The 23,494-nt window shown below is 46.1% G+C and overlaps 1 protein-coding gene across 2 annotated transcripts in view; it reads right to left on the bottom strand.

Moving 5' to 3' along the window:
- LOC138493150 (uncharacterized) overlaps positions 1 to 23,494 on the bottom strand; it is a 311,298-nt gene that overhangs the window by 144,086 nt on the left and 143,718 nt on the right. For both annotated transcript variants that reach the window (XM_069620334.1, XM_069620335.1), the window contains exons 3-5: positions 13,181 to 13,340; positions 8,294 to 8,382; positions 7,676 to 7,814 (exon numbers count right to left, since the gene is read on the bottom strand). In XM_069620334.1, the coding sequence (XP_069476435.1) occupies positions 7,676 to 7,814; positions 8,294 to 8,382; positions 13,181 to 13,340 (388 nt within the window). The remainder of the gene's footprint in view (positions 1 to 7,675; positions 7,815 to 8,293; positions 8,383 to 13,180; positions 13,341 to 23,494) is intronic.

Here is a 23,494-nt window from a genome sequence, read left to right as displayed (position 1 = left end):
TCTTATTAACTATCATCCGATTGCCTTCTGGATGCAGATAGCAAGATCTTTGCTGGGTTGGTCCTAATAGAGTTGGTGTTGGGCAGAGAGTAATGGTATTTTAGTTAAAGCCCAAATAGGTTTTAGAAGAGACAAGTTTACCACCTTGAATGGCCTAATAGTACAGATGTTGAGAGAACTCCTAGAAGGTGGGTAATTCCCCACTATGTGGCCATGATTGACCTTTCAAAACCCTTTGATGCCATAAATATAAACAGTTTATGGAAAACTAGGAATGTAGGGTATTCCCTCCGGGCTTCTAGCAACGGTGGTCTATTTGCATCAAGAAACTTTTCAGGTCAGGCTAGATGCTCTGGGACATCTTTCAAATCCGATAAGTTTGGAGAGGAGTGTGATGCAGGGATGCCTTATTGCGCCCGGCCTCTTTCTATTTGGCTGACCTGAATGAGGTTCTGTACAGACATGCTTTAGCGAGTCAGAGTTTGATTGCTTATGCAAACTATATCCGAATTCTTGACTTAAAACCCCAGGGAATTCAACGCATATTAATGTCGATACGTGGATATCGAGTGAAAAATGAGCGGCTGATAAACCTGGAAAAATACAACATTATGAGGTTTTGCAATCCAACAAGAAAAGGGGCCTGCACAAGATGGTCGTTCAACTCACAATCTATTACTTTGTAATCGGAAACTATCTTGGCTTTAAACCATCGCCTCATCCGAATGTGATGTCGGTGGAGAGTAGGACAAAAGCCAAGATACATCAATTAGCTAGCCAGATGAATCTGATTAATCCCATTTATTGTAGGTTTTCAATAATACCCTTGATCAAATTCTATAAAAAGGTAAAGCCATATCTACATTATCTATGGCATGGACGTTGAATCCCAGGCTTGGAATTTAGAGTGGGAGCAGCTGGAGGGTAGGCTTTGGAAGAAGGTATGTCTCCTAATCTCTCCATATAGCTCCTCTCTATTATGAGCTGGGCTTGAATTCATTAAGGGCCAATATCGAGTGGAGGCTGCTGCAATCGTATAGACTAATTAAAGTTCCCCAGAAGAACTCTGCATTTATAGATGTGAATCAAGAGGAAATAAGGCAGTGTTAACATCTTTATGAAGAAATTAAGAAGGTGAAACTTGTTCTCTCTACTATATTCAGTTAAGAGGAGGATTTAATAACTAACCCCATACGTATTAAGCAACACAGTGATAAGACAACAATGCACTTTAACAAATTGACTTCTACCCTGCAAGAGTACACAGAGTAGAGGGTAAAACACCCACCCAGCTTTCACTTCTACAAACCAAGAGCCAACACAATCAAAGTTAAAATGGGCACAGTCGAGATATATACCCCCTTTGCCTTTTGTGGTAACGTGGGCCGAGGTAAGCCTATACTCTTAAGAGGGGTGTGAATGTGGTTCAATAGCAACCTAAACAGTGAAGTGTCCAAAATATAGGAAAGTCCAACCAAGGCTGTATAAAAATATACACTTTAAACGCAGCAGGTACAATAACTAACCAGAAGAAACGCACCAAAGACACCCTCGAGGAAAACGCACCGAAGCAAAGCTAGTAGATTCAGCAGTATGGATAATGAATCAAGGGTGAAAAGCAAGCAAAAGCAACAACTTTCTTGAAAAAGGATATGTACTTGTGAGCAAAAAGAGTTCAAATTGAGCTAACCAGTCTCTTGAGCCCAACAAATGGACCAATAGAGCAGTTTGCAGTCAATAGTACATTCTTTGCATTTTTTGGTGGTTCGCCACAGCCGAACCAGGCTTCTTGGCGCTGTGCGAATATCAGGAAAGGGCAAAAGAGTGCAACGGTAGGTGCTGCTGGTCCAAATGCGTTCCAAGAGTTCCTGAAACCTTCTCCAAGCAGTTCAACGGCTAAAAACACTAGGACCCCAGCTGTCTTAGTGAGCCCCAATCCAGGGGCTCAGGGACAAGGAGTTCTTTACTCATGCTTCCAACCACTGGGAGACCAACACAACTTGCAGGGGTCCTCCAACACAGTGAGGTCCTGGGTACCGCTGTAGCCGGCACAAAGATCGGTCCTGTTCCACTGGCGATGGTTATGCAGCTGAACCCTGCCAGGCTTTCTGCAATGATCTGGCTGCCTTCTTTATTGATAAAGTCAATGTAATACGTGATAAGATTTGCTCATCTGCCTTTCATTCCCTGAGCAACAAACCTTGCCGCAGGCCTCGAATGACACCTGGTCGACTTTTCCCACCTTCTCAGCTGAGGAGGTAGAGCATGCAGTAAGCAAATTTAAATCTGCTTCCCCCTCTGATGCCACTCCTGAGGATTTTGAAATCTCTCACACATCTACTTGGCTGACAAGGCAGTTAATGACTCCTGCCGATCCGGCTCGATTGCGCCGGAGCTTAAGCAGGCAGTCGTTATCCCACTTCTGAAGAACCCTTCATTAGATCCCACATCCTCGGCTAATTTCAGACCCATTTCCTTACTCCCATTTTGTATGAAACTGATGGAATCAAGTCTTCGTCTACTCCTTTCAATCAGGGTTCCGTCCGGGTTGGGGGACAAAGAGCATTCAGATTTGTCGATTGGCCGATAATGGTGGAACAGGCGCTCTTATTTTATTAGATCCTTCGGCCGCGTTCCATACCGTAGATCACCAGGTGCTACTGGTTCGTCTGGCTGTGGCCAGGTTGTGCGGCCAGGTTCTGCCATGGTTTGCCTCTTTCTTGGCTGACCGCAGTCAAATACTGACTCTTGCCTCCTTTTTTCAGCTTTACGATGCTGCTTTGTGGGGTCCCCTAGGGTCGGCCTTGTCTAACATCTATATTCAGCTTCTTGTTTTGCTCATCCGCTCCTATGGCTTCTGGTGCTACTCCTATGCTGATACCCAGATCATCGTCCGGCTGGATTCTTCCCAGCCGGACCTCGCATCTCAGCTTAGGAGCTGCCTGGCGGCCGTGAGTGGGTGGGTGGGTGGGTGGATGGGCAACAATTGGCGGACACTGAACAGGGACAAGACTGAGGTCCTGGTGGTACACCCCCTGTGTGACCCCCGGCGTGCTGTCACAAAACCATTTTTGTCCTGGTGACCGCCCTTTTGGCCCAGTGAGCTGGAGGACGTGCCCCCCTACGGTTTTGGAGGTAAACAATTTAAGAGTCATTTTCGCTGCATCACTGTCGATGAACGCCCAAGTTGGGGCTATTTGTAAGTCAGGCTTCTTTCAACTCTGCGTCCTCCGTAGGGCGTTACCACTTCTCCCTGCTCGACTTAAGCCCTTAGTCAAAGCCTCATTAGTATTAAGTGGACTAGACTATTACAACTCGCTCCTGCTGGCTCAACCTCTGTACTTGCTGCATCGCTTATTACTCCAGAACTATGCAGCACAGATTTGTATGGGCTCTCCCCAAGGTGTTCACATCCCTTTCGTTCTCAGATCACTTCACTGGCTGCCAGTTCATCAGCGGGTGCAGTTCAAATCATTGGCGATAGTAAACCGGGCCTTCTATGGGTCAGGTGCAGAATACCTCCAGGAAAAGTTCTGTCCCCATGTGCCTTCCCGTGATCTACGTTCGAAAGACTCTTGCCTCCTTATTGTTCCTCGTTACTGGTTTGAGTCGGTTGGAAGCCGCTAGTTTTCGGTGGCAGCTGTAAAGCTTTGGAACTCTCTGCCTGCTCCACAGATCTATGGCAAATCACCTGTCTGTCGACTTTTGAAAACCTTTTTTGTTCCAAGTCTCCTTTCTTTGTATCGTTTGATGGTTCTCTTTGCAGGTCTTTGCGTTCGCTCTATAAAATAAACATAACATATGGAGCATATCTTGTTTCTCCTCTGGAACACCTGCCTTCACCTCACAAGTGGAGGACTTTAGAAAGGACTGCCCGCTCAGCAGTGCCCAATGAAATCTTCTCAAGTGATGATCCAAAGATGCTTCAAGTGGTGCAAGATCACTTCTTGTATAGGAAAGGTCCAGAGGTGATCGACCTAAAGCTAGCCTGCTTTAAAGCCCAATCACTGATCTTGAAATGTGTGGACTTTGCCCTCCTGATGTCACACCAAAAGTGATTTTCTCCAGAGAAAGTGGAGGGGACAGGGCAGAGGGAATAAAAATGGCAAAACCCTCTCAAAACTATACAGACCCACCTCTGGCTTGAGGGCATCCTCACTACTTCCCCACCCCCCATTCCACCGGTGGCTGGGGAAAGGGTGGATATGCAAGGGAGGATCACCAGGGTGAAGGGACCTTGGGAGTGGGGCGAGGATGTCTTTGGGTGAAGCATGGTTCCCCCACTTTGCCTGGTCAGAAGGAACCCTACCCTCCCCCTACCTTCGTAGGGGGTCGGTCATTCCCCTCGCACACAAAATATCCCACAACCATTTCTCTTTAAGACTGGGATGAGGAGGTGGCAACTAGGAGTTATGCACACTCCCATTCATTCACACCACTTTGGTACTGAGACAAGGAAGAGGACTGTAGAGGAGTACCATTACAAGAGTCAGGCATGGCCAGCCAATAGGCTGCAGTATGGTCAGGCAATGAAGGCAAGGACTTGCACCTGCAACCACTTAACAGGCCACCAGTGCATACAAGTAGAAACGGCCAGAGGGATGAGGGGAGAAACCTACCTGGAGGACAGGACAAAACTGAGACATGGAACAGGCTGGAGGGGCCAGCGGGAAGGATGCTGTGTGCAGCGGAAGGGTAAAAGTGACGCTGCCAAGCTGTGGGCCCAAGCAGGCTGTGAGGGTCAAGACACCTCCAGCCCCCTTTACCTTGTGCCCACAGCTGGAGCTGTGGGACTCTGAAGACTCCCGAGCACTACAGGCCGCTGGTAGCTTCCGCGGAGGGAGTGGAGCTACTTGCAACAAGCAGCAACGTTCGAAGATAGCGGGTTCCCAGAAAGCACAAGCAGAGCAAAAGGAAGCCAGAGAGAAAAGACGGCCGGAGGAGCAGCTGCATACCAGTGAGTGCAATAAAGGGGACACTCATACCGGGGCCCTCCAGGGGCTGCAAACAGGCATAGGTTAATGCCGAATGAACGGAAACCTAGAACAACTGCTTGTGGAACCCAAATTGGGTTTTTTTGAATGTTGGACAAGCTGGCAAATGTTATGAATGCATTTAAGAGTGAAACAAGTAATATTGAATACCGAACTAAAGGAAAGTTATGAGCAAAGTGAAAAGTAATTAATGAACCACATGAAAGCAAGTGATGAGCACTTATGAATACTGTTAAAGAAAGGTGGTGGAAAAGGAGAACGCCACAGAGTGAGTTGTGTGGAAAACACTTTGTGGCAAAGCAAAGAGCATGCCAAGGAGAATCAGAAACTAGTGTTAACCAATAAAAGGTGCAAAGAGAAAGCCTGTGTTAGCAAGAAAACACAAATACATAAGTATAACAGAGTGCCAAGGGTTATCGGTTGCATGCTCTGTAATCAGTGGACCATGTGGTCAGACAACTGCACCTAGACTGAGTAACCCTTGTTTGGAACGAGCCATCGAACGTAAAGATAAAGAAACTGCATTGTGATGAAAGAATTGCTGAAGTGAAAGTGAGAAATCTGTATGAACCTTTGAAAAGCCTGGAGGGTTACAAAGTTGAACTGGAACTGTTTTTGAAAGCCAAGAAATTTGAACTGATCGTAGGTTTTAAACCTGGAAGAGTGGACTTCTTCGCAAAGGGAACCCTGAGACTTTGTGAACTGCGTTGATCTCTTGGGTAAGGGATCCCAGAGGCATTTTGGAACTATTTTGAACTTGGGGAAGGGGAAGCTGGAAAGTAAGCCAGGAGCTGGAAGAAGCTCAGAACTTTATTTCAAACACTTTCTTTTGTTGTTGATATCCGTCCACATTGTTCATTTTTAGTTGTGAGGGCAAGTGTTGGTTTTGGCACAGGCAGACCAAGTTGAACTTAATGACACAGACTATCCTTAGTTTCTTTAGGAAGGGAACTCCCACCGTGGCATAGGGAAAGTTAGGCCTTAATCTATCCCGACATTAAAGAAAATAAAATTTTATTTAGGAAAAAGTGAATCTGTCGTATGTCTTGCTTCTGGATGCCTTCACAGGCTACACAAACCCCGCCCTCTTTCCCTTTCAATAGGATCAAAGGCCTTTAGATATGTAGCCACATGCGGTGAGGCCCATGTATAAATGGGTATGCCGCTTGGTGTTCCTAGGCCAGCATCCTGGGGGGAGGGACAACTTACCTGCCCTTACCAAAGTAACAGAAGCAACCGCCCCACCCCCAAGGCTACAGTCCTGACAGGGGTGGGTTTTGTTTGGGAGGAATACACAATCCTTCCACAGCTGAACTGGGCCCACAGGACCGACATGTGCAAAATCAATTTAATGTGGCTGCGATAACCCAGATACTGTCCACCATACCCCCAACTCATATGGATTATATTTACAGTTTAGTGTGCCACCAGGAAGGTATCCCCAGAGTTACAGTTTATGGAACGCAGTGCCTGCGCTGTGGAGACTTGGCTGTCACAGCCCTGCAACTTCTGAAACTGCACTGCGTCACTGTAGAACAGGTGCTTCAAATCGGGATACTGAGGCAGTCGGGCAGAAGTACACACTAGGCTTTTGGCATGGAGCTTGTGAAAGGGAAATCGGATTAGCAGATTTCCTTTTCAGAGATTAAATTGCCAGCATCCTTTCATTATTTAATACAAAACAAAAAAGCCAGGGCTTGCACACCTTTGTGAGATGTCAATCCATCACATGCACGTCTGGAATGAAGACTGCTTCCTCCCATTGTTATAGAGCGAGGCATCAGAGCTACAAATGTTTGGGCCTTCCAAATAGAATTGGGGTTTTACGGACCAATGCCCCATCTCAGAGGGAGTGTAGGATTTGTGGCTTTCTGTACCTCAATTTAGAGTAACAAAATACGGATCATTGTCTGGGCAAAACCTCCTGGGAGGTAGCTACAGAGGGACACTACTCGCATGGAATCAGGGAGGCATCTAGTCATGATCTATATTTTAGTCGTTCATTTCTTGCCTGCAACGTGCATGAGGCCATCTGTGAAAGGGTTCATCTGGGCCAACACATTTTACAAAAATGGTCTTTATTACCTTACAGTAAAGCCTTCTTTGATCTCTCTAAATCAGTGTTTTATCTGGGTACAAAAATAACAAAACTAACATATGCTTTTCACACAGCTCCTGGTGTTTGCATTAAGAGCTATTGCTTTCAACCAACCACCCCCCCGCCCCACCTCCCCCCGCCACGCATCAAGAGGCCTCTATGAAAGTGCAATGTGTGGTCTTCAAAATACAGGCGCAGTTACTAGATTGGTATTTGACATCTCCTGTACCACAGAGTAGTAGTACAAGGCACTGCATTGCACTCCTTAAAGAGAAGGGTGGTGCATGCAATACAGACATCCATTTGACCCTCATGCCCTTAACATCAATACCAAAGATGCTCTTTATGCAGATTGGTAGAGTGCAACTTCTTAAAAAGGCAATACACACATTGTACGATGAAGCCCTGGCCGAGCACCACCTGGTGGCACAGCAAGGAAGGAGACTGGCAGCGAAGGCTTGCTACCGATAGTGACGGGTCAATATCTCAGGTAATATGACAGGCAAAGGAGGCAACAGAATGGGTAATAGCCCAAGCTGCCAAGGAACGGGGTTCGGACCACGATTATGAAACCGATATTTACTCTGGTGCTTCAGGTCCCGCAGGTTCTCTTCGGCCTTCAGCGCTCTATGTTCCTGCTCCCGCCTCTCCTTCATGGACTTCGCAAGATGTCCTTTAATCTGGTGTCCAGGTTGATTTTCTGCCCAGCTTGTTCTTTCCACCTTGGGAGAGACGACACATTTTAAAAACAGGGGTAACTACCAACCCCTGGTTAACTGTCAAAGATTAGAGTAGGCACTCCAGCCTCGAGTGCATAATTACACAGCACTATTTTAATGCACCTTAACCAGTTGGCATACAAATTCATTAGAGCTTTTTCCCACCCATACCAACTATTTATGCCTTTTTATTTCAAAACGAGGTATTCCACCATTACCAGTGCATCTGAACCCTCGATGGTATAAACTTTTACAACAGTGAGCTGTATATCACTTCCTCGTACAGTGCACACATCACGTGTTGTGATCCCAGATGTCTGCCAATATAGAAAACCCTATGATTTGAAGAAATGAAACGACCTCCACTGGATTAGGCCCACACCACCTACTCTGCAGAAAACCAATGCGTTTAGTACTATTAATCGAACCTCCAGCCAGGAAACCTGCACAGTAATCAAATCCAGAGGAACCCATTTATTTACCTCCGGGAACATGGCATCTTCCAGCTCGGATACTTTTGTACTGAGCTCCTTGTTTCTCCGCAGCACCAGGTTCAACTCATCTTCGAGATCTATAAGACAAAGACAAGTTAGGGTGGGTCCTTTTTCTGCTCCTTCGTGTACAGGGACACTACAAGGCCAACACAAATATTGGATTCTGAAGAGGAGAGATACTGGACCAATATCAAAGCAAACTAGCTGCCAGGAAATCGAGTCAAAACTTTTAACAGCACATGAAGTATACAAATAAACAGATTCACAAACTGGTTCATTCATTGTGGAGTGGGCAAGTGGATTGTGCACCAAACAGCAATTGTTTACCACAATTAATAGCCTTCCACTCCAGCAATCAAATGCCTAAAGTAGCAATACAAATTATTTTAAAAATTAAAGTACTCAGTTGGCAAAACTCAGTTCCTCCCGGGCAAAGACCCCTCTGATACAGCTCTAAATTGAGGCCATACTTACAATTCCCATTCAAGATTATCCTACTACAAGTTCAACATACTGCAAATGGAAAGTCGGGCTCTACCTTTGGGTATCGCAGCTGTAAGGGCACTGCATTTAAGAACATGGAAGCCATATATTGGATTGTAGGTCCCTCCCCGAGCCTCCTGTTTCTGCCAGAATGTAGGATTCCTACTCGTTCCCTTCTGATTCCGGGGTAGAGACAAGTTTTGAGTTTTCTGAAGCAATCTCGCAGCCTACAGTACATATATCTCACACCACTAGTGTGGACACAGGCCACAGGCACAGCCAAACATCCATGCATGATAGAATACAGCTACGGGTAAGCACATCCTGCCTAGTTTCGCAAACAGCCATCCAGACTGAAACACCCGACGTACCGCAACACCTCAGCCACTAGCATACAGCAACCACCACCCGAAAGGAACCCGGTATAGCTGGCCTCACAGACTCTCAACAATAGCAATCTATCTGTAACCCTCAAGAGCACCCATCCATGTGTCTGACCTCTCCTGGGCTGCTTGGTCAAGCCTTGCCAGCAAAGTCTTAGAACGGCAACATGCATGCATGTAAGCTAAACTCCCACCACATCGACTACGGTCACCAAGGGCGTTCCAAAAGCACATCGAGGCCATACAAGTGGGTAAAGAGCACTATACAAATAACCAATACAATATAAGGTCTTGCAGATTAAAAATCCCACTAGACGTGCAGGGCTAGTTCCTTAGTTTACATACTCAATCTAAAAAATGCACTCGCCCCAAGGGGACTGGTGACAATATATATCTGTCCTTTTTGTAAAATTGTGCACGTCACCATAAGCACACTTCATATTTGGTGCAATGCTGCCAAGCATGCACAGTGAAACTTGCATTTGCCAGTTTCTGCAAACAGTGTTTGCAGTAAATGCAAAATAAGTTTAACATCTCCATGCTCGCCAGCAAGGTCAAGTCTCCTGAAAAAGATTCTCGCTCTTCATAAAAACTACTCTCCAATGCTACTGGGCTAGTAGATTTTGCAAGCCCTGTATATACACACTTATCGAAAAACAAATCTGTTTGTGGGAGCATCAGATTATGCAGTTAAAGGGAAAGCTCAGGCAGTAGTGTGGGTTCATATAGAAGTGAGCCCCCCCCCCCCCCAATTCAGGAAACTGCCAATAAGCCACAACAAGGGTACTACAATGGCATCATTCCCACAGTCTAGCTCATAATTTGAATTATTTGGGTCCAAAAGGTTCCGCCATCGCTTTTCAGAAAATAAAAAATCCCCCGTTAATGGATCCTCTCACACATCTTTAATCATTTTCTAGTAACAGTCGCTACACCTATGCCTGATTCCACTGAAGCCAAGCAAGCACCTAGACGATTGCTCAGCATATCGACCTACAGCCATTCTGAATGAGGATGCTAGAATTTACACAGATATTGGCAAATTGATTGACTCCGCTTTTACCAAGCCCGACTAATGCTAACCAACTTTTTTTAGCATCGTCAGACCCATGAAAATATTCATAAGCTATTTAATGCTCGTTTGCGGGAAAGAAACTGCTTGCACTGGATGCAATTAAAACATCATCGCATTGACTGGACATACTGTTTTAAGAGCCTATGGATTTGGAACCAGTTTCATACAACGTGTTGTACATTTTACTGGTGCCTGCATGCCTAGTAGAGATAATAAAAGGCTTTCCGATTCCATCTACCATGGAATGCACCAAGGTTGTCCTTTGCTCCATAAATATTTGCACTAGAGCCACTGGCCTGTAAGATTAGACATAACCCACTAATTACTGGTGTTGAAACTGGCACCGCTACCCACAAACCGGTCTTGGTTTGCAGACAACTGCATATGTACGTTGACCAGCCATAGAGCTACCCTACCTTAATATATCAGCTACTAAAACCAATGTTCAGTTCCTTAACCACAACTTCCTGTACAAAAGGCGAAACTGAGGCTTAAACTTAAACACTGGGTATCCTTCTTACAGGCTCGCCCGATACCCTTTATCTACATTATTTCCACAACCCACAACCCGTCAAGAGCTTTTTCACTGGAAAAAAAAATGAATTTCTTGCTTTGGTTGATGTACAGCTAGATTTACTTCTGAGTTTACTACATTTTTTAAGCCATTCCCATCAAAGTGCCACTTGAAACGAGAAAGAAATTGCAAACTAGAATATGGGATTTCATTTGGCAGGGAAAATCTCCCAGGTTATCTAAAATGGCTTCAATTAATTCTAAGCGGAGGGGGAAATAGCAGTACCAAACATTTATAACTAATAGCACAATATTCAGTTTATTTGATTGGGCATATCCACCAAGTTATAAGACTCCTCTAGCCTCTCCCATGGTAACTTCCCAAAAACCAGCCATCTAAGCTAGGTCATCAACCCTCATTGATCTTTTCTATTCGGATATGGCTGTCGGAAATGTAGGCTCCCTACTTACCCTTACCCCTGGACTCCGATTTGTCAAAACTAAGTTTTAGGCCAGGAACAATTGAGAATTTTTTTTTAGCGAAAGGGGAGAAGTAGGTATTCGTGGGTCAGTTGTATGAAGGGGTCCAGTCCACTTGAGCAATGCTAAATGGCTCCCCCTCCCTCCCAGAAACAGAAAGCTATAATTACACGAATGACGACACTGGACATCCAAGCCGGGCATACGGATAGCTGGTGGCAGAGAAACAAGCGCCTTTGAGAAATGAATAGCCTTTAATCTCTTTATGCACAGGGTTTTATATAACACCAATGACAACATATAGGAGACAAGTTGAATTCTATGAAGTGCTGGGAGGAGGAGCTAGAGTGTACGATCCCACTTTCGCCTTGAGAAAACATATGGAAAAGGGCTACAAGAACATCTGCACGACAATTACTAAAAACATGTGTAAGGTCATATCGATCGTATTAATTTCAGCCCAGACTAACTTCATGAAACATACCGTAAATACTCCCTGCTTATGTGGCGGGACTGGCTCCGCGAATCGCATATGGTGGCAATGCCGCAAAAGACCAAGCCCTCTGGGTGGAAAATATGAATTTATACAAAATAGTGGACATTCATCTACCCCTAAACCCGTTGGGCGATCCTTTTCGGTTAGATGACCAAGACATTTTTGCCCTGGGAGCCATGCACTCCAAATTGGCTAATCTGTATGCTGCAGCAGCACGCTTCGCTATAGCCGATAGCTGGAAACTCGAAAAAGGCTCTCTTGCTGAAAACGCGGTGTCCAACATTAGGCAAATGCACGCCATGGAAGAGATCATTGCCACAATACGGACACATTTAATAGGTCTATATGGGACCCATTTATTTCTTAGATTCATTCAGAGAAGCATTGCTATAGAATCCCTTATTCATGAAAAAAATCCTTTTCTGCGACTTCACCTAACCGTATGAAGATGTAAAATCGGCTATTGTCAGGTCCTGTACATTTTATTATCTTAGTGCTGAACTAGAAGCCGTTCTCCTCTAACCTCACTTTTTGGACATTTGATTGAAATGACTTTACTGATGTTTCAACTTTTCCCATTGTCTCATTCCCACTGTTGATTTGTTACAATTGATTATTTCACATTTGTAATTGTGTCCATAAACACCATTAAAAACAATGCCGAAAGAGTTTGACGATTACTCCCGTAGGCAGTGCTTGGCCATTTCTACTCTGCTGGAATAGGAGGGGTGAACAATTTCATATTAAGAAAAAGAAAAGCGCGGTTCACAATTACACACTTGTAGGCTTTACTTTTGCTAGGTCTGCCCACAAGCCCAAAATAAATATTCTGCACTGCGATCCCGAATGTGTAACAAGTCGACAATCTTGTCGAATGGAATTAAACAAATAAGAAAGGTTTTCTCCTAGTCCCCTGTACAAGGACAGTCGATACTAGGTTGATGCCAGCTTTCCCTTGTAGCTGGCATCAACTGGCTCAAAACTAGTAAATGGAGGATGTACAGTGTAAACATGCAGTCTTACAGGAGAGAACTAAGTTTTGGAGGCTCACTTTCGAAAGCAGAAATCCCTTTCTTGGACATTTCAAAGCCGAGCACCCAGGGATGGGCTACCACCTCCCGATTGGTCAAATAACAAATTTGAAGTGCCTTTCCAGCTGCATAATTTTATAGCTGGCATCACATCCTCTATTGTAAAAGCAGACAATCCACAGATCACTCACCAGCTCTTGGAGGTCATGGCGTTGAACAGCAGCAAAGAGCAACACCCAGAAATCATCACTCTTTTCTTCTGTTCAAACATGCGTTTCTCAGCACACAATCCACAAACAATTGGACTAGTCTCCCCTCAAACGAGTTTCAGCAGAACTACACAAGAAAGGGGCTTGGGCCCTGTTTTACTAAATGTGCGTGCGAAACAGAAGTGACTACTCCCTCCTTGCTCACCCTGAATCCTCTTCTCGTAGAGAACCTCAAGATCCGGGTTCATCAAGCTTGGAGTTTGTGGTGGTGGAGTCTGTGGTCTAGTCCACTCTTCATCTTGAAGGCCATACATCTGCTCAAGACTGTCAGGAGAGGGGGCCGAATGCTGCAGAAGCACCTTGTCCTAGAAGAAACATACAAGCGTCATTCATGAAGTAAGAGCACCCAATTGCTTCGATAGACAAAAAAAAAAAAAAAAAAAGCAGCTTCTATATTGAACTCACAAAATGTCACAAGTCACATTGTGTCATTAAACAACTTCGGGAAAGCCAACACTAGAACACAAAGGAGAAAAACGTCTTCAAGCAACCACAAATATCCAAACTGTGAACTTCCAAGAGAATAGGTTGAAAACTGCATTCAAGAACTTTGTGTACGCCACATGTCGCCCCATGAACCACTATGGAGGATGGGTACAATGCCATGGTCCGTCCAGTACAGCGGAGGGATGTTAACCATTCAATGTAGACAACACTCTAAAGAGAAGATGAAGTATGTGGCCTTTGATGCACGTTGGTTTGGCCTGGTTACTTGAGGTTTGAGGTGTGGAATAAATAAAGATGTTACCTGGTTTTGTTGCTCGGGTTTTAAGTCCCCCAGAAATGTGCTAAGAGTGTTTGATGGCTGTTTGGGTGCAGTCTGAATTCATTGGGTAAGGTGTTGAATTTGGGAGGGTGGTGAAAGTGGAAGGTGATATTGGAGTATGCAAACTTGGGAAGAGTCAAACGAGTAGTTCCATGGTAGAGGTTTGTGAATGCTCTTGGACGTGGCAAGGTCAGGAGGACGTCTGAATGATCAAGTCCACCTCCAATCTTCCCTGTACAGTGTGAACTTTCTATCCTAGAGGGATGATTATAGGATGCAGATGGAGGTGGCAGGTGGGGTGGGGAACAATGTAGGATTAAGAGCATCAGCGGGTTGTGGGAGGAGGTCTGTGGTGATTTATACCGCAAAGCTAATGAACAGGGGTTTTGCATGCGTTTCAGGCAGTGGCGAGAGGTATGGATAGGTGGTGGTGAAGTGTGCGTGTGATACTACATGACTGTGGGGATGGAAGATCCAGTGTGGTGATGCGATATTACTTATCTGGATAGGGTGGGACAGAGGATGTGGGGGCATAGTTCTGGTTTTAGGGCCAGGCAGGAGGCACTAGTCAGTCTGTTTTTACTGTAATATGCCCCGTGGAGGAGGGTGACGCATGTAACCAGCAGCTCAATATAGAGAGCTAGCCTGCCGCATGCCGAAGTGTTACAACCCTTGCATCTGATCACAATGCAAATCCCATGGTGCAGAAGCAGTGGTATGCTCCACAGGGGACCTTCTTTGATGGGGTGAAGAAACGTGGTGAATTAGCACAGGCCTGTATATTCCAAGGGCCCTACGAGTGGTAGTGACACTATATGGCCTTGTCTCAGCGACATGACCAAGGTCTACTCTGCATCCAGGGTTTCATACTGGTGGAGAATGTTCTGATTGGCTCATACTAGTGCAGGCTCCTTCGGAACCACCCAGGAGAGAGAATACAATTGAGGAACAGACACTTGCTTCCCTTTTTCTTATTTAGGGATGGTAATTTAGCAGCAGTTTTTTTTTTTTTTTTTTTAAATGTCAGACAGTAAATGGGTACAGGTTTTAAAAGGGCACAGGTTTGAACCTCAGCAAGACCGAATTGGTATTTTACCAGAGTTGAGCATTCGCTGGGTAATAACACGGTTAAACCAGACCCTAAAGACAACGTAGCTTGTGTGCACTATACTAAAGTCCAGTATTCTCCAGGGTGTGCGTTTTGAGAGCAGCTGTTGCGGGTTTTGGAGAGGAACTCTGGTGAGAACGGATTTACTTGGAAATGAGTGCAGCAAAGTGATCCCTGGGGGATTTCTGCGTTTAGATTAAAGACTTACACGAAATGTTGCTTACAACGTTTGTTGACAGCTTTGTACGTACAAAACAGTGGCCAAAAAAAGATTTCAAAATGAATAGATTTACGTGGGTTGGAGATGAACAAGCAGAGTTTTTCAAATGGTAAATCACTGCTCCGATTATTTGGCTGGTCAGTACACTGAGAGACGGTAGTTGGGGGGGGGGGGGGGCGGGGAGGAGTGGCAGGGTAGGACTACCCAAGCCACCCAAGAGCAGAAACCAATGGGGACGGGTACCTGGACCATGAAGTCTTTGCTGCAGTGTCCAACACGGGTTAGTCAAGGACCCCAATCACCCTGGGGAGCCTTGTTCCAGCTTCTTTTCTGGTAACAAAGAGAAGGTTAAAAACCCCTGGAAGACGGCAGTGAAGGCTCAACAACAAAGGATCAAGTGAAGAAAACAGAAGCCATCCAGGAGGGGAAGCCGAGCGGAAACTGATGTGGGCACAAAGTAATGTGACAATTTGGCATAACAAAGTGATAGTGATTTGCTACATCAGCATATTTAACACATTTGCTGCTATAATGACATGGAAACTTCAACCTCCATCTGGGAGTGGAGGAATGATGCTCCTTAGGGGCAAGCTCAGCTGGAATGAAAGATTCTGGAATTGGACCATCTCCACCTGGAACCATATCTAAAGCTCTTTTGCATGAACACTCCAGGAAGAACCGATTTGGGTTAGTAACCTCCTGAATCACTGAGGCACCAGAAGCAGCATTTCTCCAGAGCAGGTACTCTGAGCAAGGTCACATGCTACAAATGGAAGCAAACCAGAGTGGCTGAACTGGCAGGCATCATGATCATGGCTATGCGAAATGAACCAAATTGTTACTTGCACAAGGAAGGCCCATCAGGCCTCACATCGGCCGACCTGTTCAGCTGGGAGTAATGCGGCACAAAGGTAGTGCTGATGCCGAACGCCTCAGTGAGAACCTCATACTGCACGTAATGGGTGCAAGAAGGGTTGTGGGGTTTGGATGGATTAGCCGACATCTATGCCCAAACCTACAAGAATCAAAGTATTATGGCAATGGGTGGTCTGCATATTGTGGTTACTACCCAGGGTATACCAGACCATGGACTGTGGGAGGGAAAGTGTGGGATAAGATGGAGTAGTATAGGAACCATCAGGCAAACTACTAGAAAGGTAAAAGGCGGGGTTGTACGAGAGTGGTAGTTGGGCTGCATGTTTAGTCATTGATAGTGGATCCGTTTTATCAGAACTGGGAATTAAACCAGTCTGATGCCGGAATTCTCTGCGAGGGCAGTTCCTAGTGCATGGATTGTGTTCTAGAATTGCTGCATGCACCATTGTGCGATTAACTGAGATGTGCTTGAGCGGGCCCTTCGGAATGCGACTACTTTAAAGTGCCTCGTCCAATAAACCAGTGGGATCATGTGGAGGTGCCAAAACGAGAAGAAAGAGTTGGTCATGTGTAGGTGAACGCCTGCGCCACAGGGAATGGGAGAAAGGAATAACTGATGCTCCTAGTTGCACACCGGCTTGGCCACACGAATGATGAGCAATCCAGGCTGGATGAGGACTGGGAGCAGGCCATCAGTTCCTATTCCTATTCACCAACCTATAGTATTTATGTAGACCCTGAAATCCCTGCACAGCAGCGTCTCAAACTGACAGTGGGCCCGTTGAGTGAAGTGCACCCCTTGGGAGCTGCACCGCCAGACCCATGGCAATGAACACACAGGGTAATTAAGATTTGCAGGGGTAGATTTTTAAAGCTGTGCAGCATAAATACGTCTTCTCAAAGGAGTGCACGCAAACTGAGCAAGCCTAAAAGCAACTCGGGCGTTGATGGTATATTTTACATCAGATTTCAGGAAGAGTTTAGGATTTACAAACAGTGCATGTTTCACATTAACTTATGTGCATTTGGTGCCTGCATTTCTTTTATACTCAGTGGTTGTAAAGCTGCTTCAGTGCATTAGTTAATAGCATCTTTATATATGCAGTGCGCGCTACCCACTTCCTGGACAATACAATCATAATTCAGCGCGGCAGTGCACATCAGCGAAGGTCATCTCACTGCATTTTCTTCTGGGCGACTGCTGCCATCAGGCATACGCGACCCGACAGAGCGGGCGCGTTATAGAGCTGGGTCTCCGAACAACTTCTCTCATGAGGATACGCCGGCTCGCGCCTCCTTCAGATCACGTCAGCGCATATCCGCACTGGCCATATTTCGGCAGGCATGCAGAGGAAGTCTCCCATACGGTGCAGCTTGGCACGCCGGTCCAAGGAAAGGACCTCGGAACGAGCGTTACACTCGATGCCCACAGCACTGACCGTTCTCATCACAGCTAATTCGAGCAGAGCTGTCGAACATTCAGAGCTGCAGCTATGAGATGCTTTATAAGAGCTCTGACTACAGAGCTAAGCCGCAGGACAGCCGATTCTTCAATCCTGCCAAGAGACACAGTGAAAGTAAAGCAAGCAGTGTTTGTGAAGATATTTATATTGCCATTAAGAGGATACTTGCAATGGGCCCATTTACCGGCAGTTTCTGAGTAAGAGACCCCAGTACAGCAGCTGTGACGGTATATCAGATAGAAACTGCATATTTGCGTCATCACCTTAGGGGAGGACACAGTGCCTGTCTGGAGTATGGCTGAACCCTGGAGCTAAGGAAGCCAGGAGGAGGAAGGCCAGATGGACGGCGGGATGGACTATGAGATGACTGAAGGTGGTGAAGAGTACATCAAAGAGGGAGATTCAGAACGGACCCTCAAGAGTGCTGGGAGACTCCCTAGTGCAAGCAGTCGCACAGGGGGTGAAGCCCCTGCAAGATAAGCTGGACAAGCTGGAAGCCCTCATTAGCAAGAAAGACCAGTCCAGGAACAAAACGAGCGGTGAGGAAGATGATAGTCCAGGAGAAGGTCCATCCCAATTACACCCTCAAGGAAGGGTTGAACATCAGGGGAGCCAGGAGACCCAGAAGAGGAAAACCTCTTCTCCCCAGAGTCAAGACAAAGGGGAAATGGAGAAGCCCCTAGAGGCAGCAGACATCCCAAAACCTGAAAGGAATTTTCTGCTAGAGTAAACGCCCAGACTCTTATCCCATATGCCCCAAGGGTGCAAAATATAGGGGAGGAGGCCGCAAGCCTCAACAGATAACGGGTCCAAGCCGATCCAAGAGCCCTAAAGTACAGGATGAACCGGAGGAGGAGACATCGGATATGTTTGACTCGTAAGCCATTAGGCACCTTAGATCCTCCGAGTGGTCTCAATCACCAACAGTGACCGTTTATGTGGCCATGCCCCAGGCCCATGCTACCGTGGAAGGTACCCGACATGACCCAAGTTGGACCGTAGGGTGCTCAGCTTCGTCACCAAGGCAACAGATTCCCACAAGGGTATGGACAGAACTTGGAAGGGTTTCCAAGACAAGCTATTCGATCTGGCAGGACCTATAGCACATATTATGGACCTCACAGAGAGCCAAGGACACAGGGAGCCCATCGATGCTCATCCACTTGCCAGCTGGGCGCAAAGGGCAGTCTGCATGTTGGGCAACTCAAACTGCCCACTATCATCAGAGATAAGGCGCATGCTGCTCAAGATCGACAATACACGGGAGACCTCGCAGCTTACGAGGCAGGGGAGACCGCACAGGGTATCTTATTTGGAGAGACATTTTCAAAGGAGATTTTTACAGCACTAGAGAAGGCCCAATCGTCCATTTAGCATATTTTCCAAAGATGCGTTTTTTGCCGGGAATGATCGCTACAGGGGTCGATCAACCGGTCAGCTCCAGACAGATGACCTCAGGGGCCGAGAGCCCAATACTGGAAGAGCAGCCAGCAGGACATCTTCCTGTCCCATGGGAGAGGGCCCAGAGATCGTAGTGGTAGAGGCTTCTACCAACACCAAGGTGCAGGCACAGGTGAGAGCATTTCTGCTAGCGTACCCTCCGGTGGGAGGGAGGACGAGTCTGTGTATAGACAATTGGCCCACGCTATTCAGCGATGCCTGGGTACTGCAGAAAGGAGCATGTTTCAGACTAGATTGGGGGGGGGTTCCCATAACAAGATCTGCACCCTCAGCCTATGTGATTCTCTCAAATAGAAGCACAGCTATCGGAGAAGGAGCTGGAATAGCTCAGGTTAAAAAGGGACTCTAGAGAAAAGGTGTTCCCCGGGACGAGAATACTACAGCAAGCCCTACAGTTAAGGTGCATATGCCTTTTTACACATGCAATTATAGACCATTCGGATGATTTCATTTTCTACTATGTACCGTGTACGCTGTATTGATTGATTAAAAAAATACTTTCTTCCACTAGATGGGACTGTAGTGTTTCTGTTATCAGCAGCATGACCTTTCTTCTGCACGATAGTGAATTTCCAACTGCAAGACCAGGAGTCCCCTTGCAAATCTGACAGTTAAAGCGAGCAACACAATAAAGCAGGCACCCTTTTAAAATGTTGTCATACCCATAACGTTTAATAGCTTGATATGCTAAAAAGTAAAGTTTGCTTTGATGTCCTTAGTTGAATGTTCTTTAACCATACACAACAAAACGCTGGCAGTTTGCGACGAACCTCCAAACCTAAGTGAGTTTATGGCACAACTTATGGTTGTGTGTGTGAAGCGCTGAAAATAAAGTTGGTAAATCAATATGTTCTACCTTTTGCATCTAATAGTTTTCCATTCAGCATGTGTAAAGTAAAAAAGGTACAGTGATATTATGTTGGCCCAACACACTGCTATAAGGATTTAGATGTTGTCATGATGCTTTACTATCCAATTTGTATATTTTGCAAGTAAACGATAGGATAGTATTATATGTCTTGACACACACATTTTTGTTCCAAGTAAAGCACGGAAGAAGGTGGCCGTGCCCAAATTAAAAGAGTGGGTTAAAATCTCTGCTTCGCTTTCAAGTGTGGGATCCTGGGTAAATAATGTAATCTCACCCGGACTTCATTTGCACAAATTGGAGTGCTTATAAATGATTAAGTTTACACCCTTACAATATGACACCTGTAGGGGCACATTGATGTACCCTGGTGCTCCTCTGCTAGTGGCTCCAATACTGCTGCATAGAATTGAATTATTGCGGCACTGGCCCTCCCCCAGTTTTGTAACACTGGATTTGACTAGCAGACAGTCTCACCAGCCAGTCATGACAGTCTCACCAGCCAGTCATTTCACCAGAGATTCTAGTATAGCGGACTGTGGTAGAACCAACATTACATTTTCTCCCCTGTTGCTCCAAGCCACTGAAGTAGCTTGGCCCGTCCAGAATACTGTCCCACACTTTGCAATGTCCTGTTGTGCTATGATATGGAGTCTTTCATTGCACACCATCTGCCATTTTCACACTTTCAAGGACCTTCAGGATCTGTAAGAAGTGGGTGTTTCAGACTCAAAGGAGAGAGCAGTTAACTGATTGTAACATTGCAGCTGCACTAGAATAGTCTTATTACAATGAGTAAAGAAGTTAGATCACCCTACACAAGTAAGTTTGCCACTCCTCCACCATCTCTGAAGTTATTGCCTCTCCCAACATCTGAAGGGTAAGCCCTGCCTAAATGTTAGCCTAGGCGCACCCCTGGATGTGCGCACTAGCATTTTGTTTTAGGCAGAGAGGTGAGGGAAGCCTTTCCCTGTAACTGGCAGTGTTAAAGTCTGTGTTTTTTCAGAAAACTGTACTTGAACAAACGTAGTAAAACTCCAAGAAAGTCTTCCATTACCTCTCTGCATATTGCGCTTTAACATACTATTCGATAGTTGGTCCCCACACCAGACCATAGGTTATGGGGGTACAACAGTGGGAAGAGCCTCCAGGTTTGCCCTGCCTATTTCCTGAAGTGGCCCTTCCCATCACGACTTAATCCCCCTGCGAAATGTAGGTTTTGTTGTGCCCCTGCATGGGAGGGAGGTCATGGAGGTCGGCTCACTCACAACCCACCCCCACCTCTCCCCTCACAGTGCTGAAATGAAGGGGCAGGAGCCAACAAATATGCGATTATCCGTTTACTTGGTGCACCATGGCCTGTTGTAAACCTGCTCTGTAATGTATAATTTATAAAGTTATGCTGGCTGTAGTAAGCCATGCACTTGCTGTTGGGCTATACCATGGAGGGATGGGCCGTTACCCCATGCAGGGATGAACAGTTCCATTAGCCTGCACAAGAGATGCGGGGCAGCCCGGGAACTGGATAGATTTGCCATTAGCAAATGCAGGGAGGCCATGTGCCACTGGCACAGGCAGAAAAGAGACGCTCAGTTAGAATGTGCAGCGAGGAGATGTGCTGCTGCATGTGTACTGAGGCTATGCCAATAACATGTGGAACAGGATGTGTTCTTACATAGCACTTTTAGCCAAATTCCTTCAGCTTTTAAGCACTGTGGTAACAGTTATTATCATCCCATTTCGAATGGTATTTGATTTATTACAGCAAAACCGAGCAGAATGCCAGGGGAGCACTGTTGAGCATTGTGTTGGGGGCTGGCGGGGGTGTGTTTGAGTCAGGCTGAATAAGGAAAAGGGGGGGGGGGAAATAGGGTACATTTGTCCTCAGTACATTTTGTCCATTTCCAGCACTGACAGTAAATCTTGCAAATGGTCATTCTTCATTATTGCATTTCTTGTACAAAAGAAGAACAAGTTACTCTTACATGGCAACGTTCTTTCGATGGGATGGTCCGGCGACATATTCCAGATCTATGACATATCTTTGACAGGTAATCACCACAGCTGTGCTGCTTCGGAAAATCTTCGGTGTCTGTCTATACGCTGTCCTCAAGGGCCTCCGTCGAGCTGATGTCACCGGATGTTCTAAGTAGGAGGCACAACGCCCGTAGCCTCAGTTGTAGTTTTTTCCCCAGAATGTGTGGAACCAATCTTCTGCCAGTATGACAATAGAAAGCCTTGCGGAAACGTAAGGTGCAATCGCATAAGAAATTCTGTAGCAGGGCAGGTAGGGAGGGAGCGTTATGGAGAGTAACTTGTTCTTCGAGGGGATTGGGTCCTTCAACGTATTCCATATCTATGACAGACTCCCACAGCAGTACCAACATATGGAGGAGGGAAAAGAATATAGAAATTTAGAATACCCAATCAAATTACAGAGTAAAGGACCGCCATGCCAAAGGCCAGATCCTGCCCATGGATAGAATTTAGGGAGTGGTGTCTTACAAAAGTATGGACCAAAGCCCAAGTGGCTGCTTCACAGATGTTACGAATAGGAACACCCCTCTGCAGGGCAGTAGAGGCAGCCATACCACTAGTAGAATGGGCACGTAAGCCTACCAGAGGGTCCTTACCTGCCAAGAGACAACATTCAGAAATTGCCAAGATAATCCATCTAGACAGTCTGCTTAGTAACAGCTTGTCCCAAACGCCTTCCAGCATAACCAATAAAGAGCCGATTGTCCACTCTGACCCGGGACATGCGTGAAACCTAAAAGCTCTCCTAGGATCCAACATATGGAGCCTCTCCTCATCCTTACCAGGATGTGGAGGAGGATAGAATCCCGGAAGAATGACCTGGCTTAAATTAAATTCCGATACAACTTTCGGAAGAAATGAAGGACGGACTAAGGACAACCCAGTCCTTATGAAACATTGTAGAGGGTGGCTTAACAGAAAGTGCCTGCAACTCACTCTGCAAGCGGAAGTAACCGCAACTAAAAATACAGTTTTAAGGGTAAACAGTCTCAAAGGACAAGAATGTAAAGGCTCAAATGGAGCACCCATTAGGAATTTTAGAACAAGGTTCAAATCCCAGCCAGCCACCTGGAAAGGTTACGGTGGAAACACATTAGTGAGCCCTTTCCGAAACTGAGAAATAAAGGAATTTTGAAATACGAACACTCCTCAGATGAGCGCTTAAATATGGACAGCGCGGCCAGGTAACCTTTAATGGTACCCACTTGCAGGCCCTTGTGGGCTAAAGAAAGCAAAAAAGACAGAACCAAAGGAATGTCACAGGAAAAAGGATCCACATTCTTAACCCTGCACCAGTCGCAGAACTTTCTCCAACGGCAACGGTACAGGGACTTGGTTGCCGGCCATCTGGCCGAAAGCAACACCTCCATCACGTCTTCAAGGAGGTCCCAATCCTTACACCTCAACCTTTCAGAAGCCAAGCGTGAAGATTGAGGGATCTGACCTCTGGATGGAGAACCTGACCCCCCCCCTCCCGTGAGAGCAGATCGTCTCGGTAGGGAAGAGGACGTGGAGGGCAGATGGACAAGTCGAGAAGGTCCGACTACCACGTTCTCTCGGCCCATGCCGGAGCAATGTTGATCATCCGGGAACCGAACCTCCGCAGCACTTGCGGGATGACAGGGACTGGAGGAAACGCACACAGCAGTGGGAAGGACCA

The sequence above is a fragment of the Ambystoma mexicanum genome, chromosome 10, assembly GCF_040938575.1.
Source record: "Ambystoma mexicanum isolate Mex_15411 chromosome 10, UKY_AmexF1_1, whole genome shotgun sequence".
Lineage (NCBI taxonomy): Eukaryota > Metazoa > Chordata > Amphibia > Caudata > Ambystomatidae > Ambystoma > Ambystoma mexicanum.
The sequence above is the reverse complement of the archived record's forward strand: the minus strand, read 5'-3'. Positions and strand labels throughout refer to the sequence as shown.